Below are 5,861 nucleotides of genomic sequence, written 5' to 3' on the forward strand. Positions count from 1 at the left end.
TGAGGTAAAAGGTTGGGAGGCAAAACTATAAGCCCCTATCTTTCTCTGTGTCCGACTAAAACTTCATACCCATAAATATTGTGTGGGTGTTAGCAATTGTGAAAGAATAAATGATAGTTGAGTATGTGGACTTGCTGAAAAGCTCTTATATTGACTCTTTCTGATGTTATGATAAATTGCAATTGCTTCAATGACTGGGACTATAGTTTGTTAGTTTTCAATGAAGTTTTTGATTCATACTTGAAATTGTGAATGAATTGTTACTTTAGCATAAGAAATCATATGACAAAATATCTATATATGTTGCTGTTATAAGAATGATCATGATGCCTTCATGTCCGTATTTTATTTTATCGACACCTCTATCTCTAAACATGTGGACATATTTATCGTTATCGGCTTCCGCTGGAGGACAAGCGAGGTCTAAGTTTGGGGGAGTTGATACGTCCATTTTGCATCATGCTTTTATATCGATATTTATTGCATTATGGGCTGTTATTACACGTTATGTCACAATACTTATGCCTATTCTCTCTTGTTTTACAAGGTTTACATGAAGAGGGAGAATGCCGGCAGCTGGAATTCTCGGCTGGAAAAAGAGCAAATATTAGAGACCTATTCCGCACAACTCCAAAAGTCCTGAAACTTCACGGAAGCAGTTTTTGGAATTAATAAAAAATACTGAGCGGAGAAAATACCAGAGGGGGGCCACCCACCATCCACGAGGGTGGGGGGCGCGCCCTACCCCCTGGGCACGCCCCCTGCCTCGTGGGCCCCCTGGCAGGCCTCCGGTGTCCATCTTTTGCTATATGAAGTCTTTTACCCTGGAAAAAATCATAAGCAAGCTTTCGGGAAGAAACACCACCGCCACGAGGCGAAACCAATCTAGGTCTCCGGCGGAGCTGTTCTGCCGGGGAAACATCCCTCCGGGAGGGGGAAATCATCGCCATCGTCACCACCAACGATCCTCTCATCGGGAGGGGGTCAATCTCCATCAACATCTTCACCAGCACCATCTCCTCTAAAACCCTAGTTCATCTCTTGTATTCAATCTTTGTCCCAAAGCCTCAGATTGGTACCTGTGGGTTGCTAGTAGTGTTGATTACTCCTTGTAGTTGATGCTAGTTGGTTTATTTGGTGCAAGATCATATGTTCAGATCCTTTATGCATATTAATACCCCTCTGATTATGAACATGAATATGATTTGTGAGTAGTTACGTTTGTTCCTGAGGACATGGGAGAAGTCTTGCTATAAGTAGTCATGTGAATTTGGTAGTCGTTCGATATTTTGATGAGATGTATGTTGTCTTTCCTCTAGTGGTGTTATGTGAACGTCGACTACATGACACTTCACCATTGTTTGGGCCTAGAGGAAGGCATTGGGAAGTAATAAGTAGATAATGGGTTGCTAGAGTGACAAAAGCTTAAACCCTAGTTTATGAGTTGCTTCGTAAGGAGCTGATTTGGATCCATATGTTTCATGCTATGGCTAGGTTTACCTTAATACTTCTTTTGTAGTTGCGGATGTTTGCAATAGGGGTTAATCATAAGTGGGGTGCTTGTCCAAGAAAGGACAACACCCAAGCACCGGTCCTCCCACATACCAAATTATCAAAGTAACGAATGCGAATCATATGAGCGTGATGAAAACTAGCTTGACGATAATTCCCATGTGTCCTCGGGAGCGTTTTTCTTCATATAAGAGTTTGTCCAGGCTTGTCCTTTGCTACAAAAAGGATTGGGCCATCTTGCTGCACCTTATTTTCTTTCATTACTTGTTGCCCGTTACAAATTACCTTATCACAAAACTATCTGTTACCGATAATTTTAGTGCTCGCAGAGAATACCTTACTGAAAACCGCTTGTCATTTCCTTCTGCTCCTCGTTGGGTTCGACTCTTACTTATCGAAAGGACTACGATAGTTCCCCTATACTTGTGGGTCATCATTGAGCCAGGATGTCAGCCGCATTGGAGGCCCAGACTTGAACACGGGAGGAGTGGCCCATGTGGAGTCGCGGGGTTCCGTGACATAGAACCACTCCTGCTGCCATCCCTTCACGGTCTCCACGAAGGTGCCCTTGGGCCAGGTGACGTTGGGAAGCTTGCTCACCATGGCGCCACCGCACTCCGTGTGTTGGCCATCCACCACTTTTGGCTTCACGTTGAAGACCTTGAGCCATAGGCCGAAGTGGGGGAATGCGGAGGAATGCCTCGCATACGATGATGAACGCCGAAATGTTGAGGAAGGAATTCGGGGCTAGATCATGGAAATCTAGCCCGTAGTAAAACATGAGACCGTGGACGAAAGGATGAAGGGGAAATCCTAGTCCGCGAAGGAAATGGGGGATGAACACTACTCTCTCGTGGGGCTCTGGAGTGGGGACGATCTGCTTCTTAGCAGGAAGCCCGTGGGCGATTTCCTTGGCTAGGTACCCCGCTTCCCGGAGCTCCTTGATGTTCCCCTCCGTGACTGAGGAGGCCATCCATTTGCCCTGCGCTCCAGATCCGGACATGGCTGGAATGTTTGCGGGGGACAAAAAAGGTTGAGACTTGGGCGCTGGAGCTCGAGGGTGGATAGGCTGAGGAGGAAGAGGGCGTGGGGTGGTGGATCCTTATCTCCTTATAAAGGCAGTGAATATCAAGCGTCCCCCCACGAGCCTTAAAACTCGCCTATTCCCAATGGGTCGTGCGAACGGCACGGTTGGGTTTCCCAAACCCGTATTGATGAGAATCCCGTAATGAGGGGACATGATCTCTGCTTTGACAAGACGTGTCGCCGGAGGCTGCGTCTCGAAACGCGAAACGGGAGGTCAAAAAACGTTTCGAAATAATGAAGTGGTCGGACGTAACGTCCCACCAGTAAAGTTGTCAGAAGACAGAACTTATTTTGCTTAAGTATTTTGCCCTTGTGATTCAGGGCTGTGACTATTGTACAGAGCCGGATATAGTTCTTTTGATCAACTACTTTGGAGTATTCGGAGGAGGAACCCGCCTTGCAATGCTGAAGACAATCTGCGTGCCAGACACGTCGTCATTGAAGCCTGGTTCAGGGGCTACTGAGGGAGTCCTGGATTAGGGGGTCCCCGGGCGTTCGGGCTATGTGACGTGGGCCGGACTGATGGGCCGTGAAGATAGAAGGCTTCCCCCCGTGTCCGGAAGGGACTCACCTTAGCGTGTAAGGCAAGCTTGGCGTTCGGATATGAAGATTCCTTTCTCTATAAACCGACTCTGTACAACCCTAGCTCCCTCCGATGTCTATATAAACCGGAGGGTTCAGTCCGTAGAGGCAATCATAATCATACAGGCTAGACATCTAGGGTCTAGCCATTACGATCTCGAGGTAGATCAACTCTGGTAACCTCTATACTCATCAAAGTCAATCAAGCAGGAAGTAGGGTATTACCTCCATCAAGAGGGCCCGAACCTGGATAAACATCGTGTCCCCTGCCTCATGTTACCTTCGATCCTTAGACGCACAGTTCGGGACCCCCTACCCGAGATCTGCCGGTTTTGACACCGACATTAGGCCCGGACATTCGGCACGCCTTCATCAAGGGGATAGGAGTAGCAGCAATGTTGCCAAGATGGTGGCTTCAGGCTTATTGATGTATCACTGTGTATGGTATTTGTGAATAATTAATAATATGGTTGCATGCATCGTCCAGATGCAGAGGCTGGGGGTACATCCTCCTTTTCTAAAAAAATCGAGACCCAAGAAATTTTGAAAACTTTCTCAGCGAGAAATCTATCTAGTGGGATGGATAAACCAAACCGGCACGCCCCGCCAGCTCCTTCGTCCTGACACCGGCACGCTCGTCGTACGACGCCAGGACAGCTAGCTGGTCCGAGGGCGACGCGACTCCCATGTCAGGGCTTGCACTATCATACTTGAGGCCGTGGCATCTCAAGATCTCTGGATCTGGCACTCTTTCTTTGGCATGGCGGGATCACACAGTGATATCAATGTGCTTCAGCGCTCGCTAGTGTTTGCTAGGCTTGTCGAAGGCAACAGCCCACCGATGAATGTTACCATCAACGACCGCAACTACGACAAAGGATACTACCTGGGTGACGGCATCTATCCTCAGTGGACCACTATTGCGAAGACAATCTCCAACCCTGTTGGAGAGAAGATGAAAAGATTTGCCCAAGAGCAAGAGAGTGCTAGGAAGGACGTCGAGCGTGCCTTTGGTGTTTTGCAATCTCGATGGGGCATCATCTGGTATCCTGCTAGGACTTGGAGCGTGAAGAAACTGTGGTAGGTGATGACTGCTTGTGTCATCATGCACAATATGATCGTAGAAGATGAGCGACCGGAACGTCTCTACGATCAAGGGTTTCAGTTTCAGGGTGAGAATGTTGTGCCTGAGCATGGAGGAGTGACAACGTTTGAACAGTTCACCCAATTTCATCATGACATGCGTGACCGGGGAACTCACATGCAACTGCAAAATGATTTAGTTGAGCATATGTGGGCTCATGTTGGCAACCAATAGATGTATCTTTTTTATTCGGCTTGCAAAACTATGTGAGACTATTTTATTTTTATTCGGCTTGTAAACTATGCTATTTATTTGGTTGAAACTATGCTATTTATTTGGTTGTGGATTATATGTTTGCTTGTGAAATAATGCAAAATTTGTGCTATTAGTTGAAAAAGGGCGGCCAGCCGGCCACGCCGGCATATATGGGTCAGCGAGTTGGGCGCACTGCCGCCTCAAATCTCAAACAAGACGGACGCCGAGCGGGCGGCCGACCCAAACAGACAAAAAACGGACAAAAATACCGTCCGTTTGGGTCGGCGCGTTGGAGTTGCTCTTAGTTCCCTCTTTAATTCTCTTTTTTAGGGTCCTTTATTTCTTCTTTTGATGACATAGGAGTAATAAGGAGTAGATTTTTGCTTGGGATGTTGGCGGCAAAGAGTAGAGCAAACATGATCCGCGCCTTTGCTCCACGACCATTTCGTTCCATCTCGGGCCAACAGCCCAACACCACAAGCGATCAGTGGCACCAGCAGGAACGCACGCGTCCACGATCCGCCTCACTCGTAGCGAACCAATCACAGCACGCAAACCACCATCCCACGGATCACTACCTCGATACCAGATCTGGGCCGTCCAGGCACCACACATCCAACGCTCCACGCTCATCTTCTCTCCCGAAAAAGGCAAAACTCACGCACCCGCTCGGCGCCCCCCTCCTATTTAACGCCGCCCATTCCCCTTCTTCCTCCTCACCCCCATTCCTCCCAATCCCCCAAATCTCCTCAGCCTCCCGGCGCATCTCCGACGACATGGCCCGCACCAAGCAGACGGCGAGGAAGTCCACCGGCGGCAAGGCGCCGAGGAAGCAGCTGGCCACCAAGGCCGCCCGCAAGTCCGCCCCGGCCACCGGCGGGGTGAAGAAGCCCCACCGCTTCCGCCCCGGCACCGTCGCGCTCCGGGAGATCCGCAAGTACCAGAAGAGCACCGAGCTGCTCATCCGCAAGCTCCCCTTCCAGCGCCTCGTGAGGGAGATCGCCCAGGACTTCAAGACCGACCTCCGCTTCCAGTCCTCCGCCGTCTCCGCCCTGCAGGAGGCCGCCGAGGCCTACCTGGTGGGGCTGTTCGAGGACACCAACCTCTGCGCCATCCACGCCAAGCGCGTCACCATCATGCCCAAGGACATCCAGCTCGCCCGCCGCATCCGTGGCGAGAGGGCCTAAGCTCTGTTAGTCGTCGTCTTAGCCAGATGTGCTCATCGGTGGAAATGTGCGTGCTAGTGTTCGTTCTTGCCATGGTGGATGTAGTTGTGTCTGTTCTGATGTCACCATCTTGCTGTCATCAGTAACTGAAATGAAAATGTTGCTATCTGTTCTAA

The 5,861-nt window shown here is 49.5% G+C and overlaps 1 protein-coding gene across 1 annotated transcript; it reads left to right on the forward strand.

Annotated features, from left to right (window-relative positions):
- Nucleotides 1-5,213: 5,213 nt before the first annotated feature.
- On the forward strand, nt 5,214-5,861 carry LOC109732745 (histone H3.2). The gene has a single exon (XM_020291930.4). The coding sequence runs from the start codon at nt 5,296-5,298 to the stop codon at nt 5,704-5,706; it is 411 nt and encodes a 136-aa protein (XP_020147519.1). The 5' UTR covers nt 5,214-5,295; the 3' UTR covers nt 5,707-5,861.

Source organism: Aegilops tauschii, chromosome 1 (assembly GCF_002575655.3).
Source record: "Aegilops tauschii subsp. strangulata cultivar AL8/78 chromosome 1, Aet v6.0, whole genome shotgun sequence".
Lineage (NCBI taxonomy): Eukaryota > Viridiplantae > Streptophyta > Magnoliopsida > Poales > Poaceae > Aegilops > Aegilops tauschii.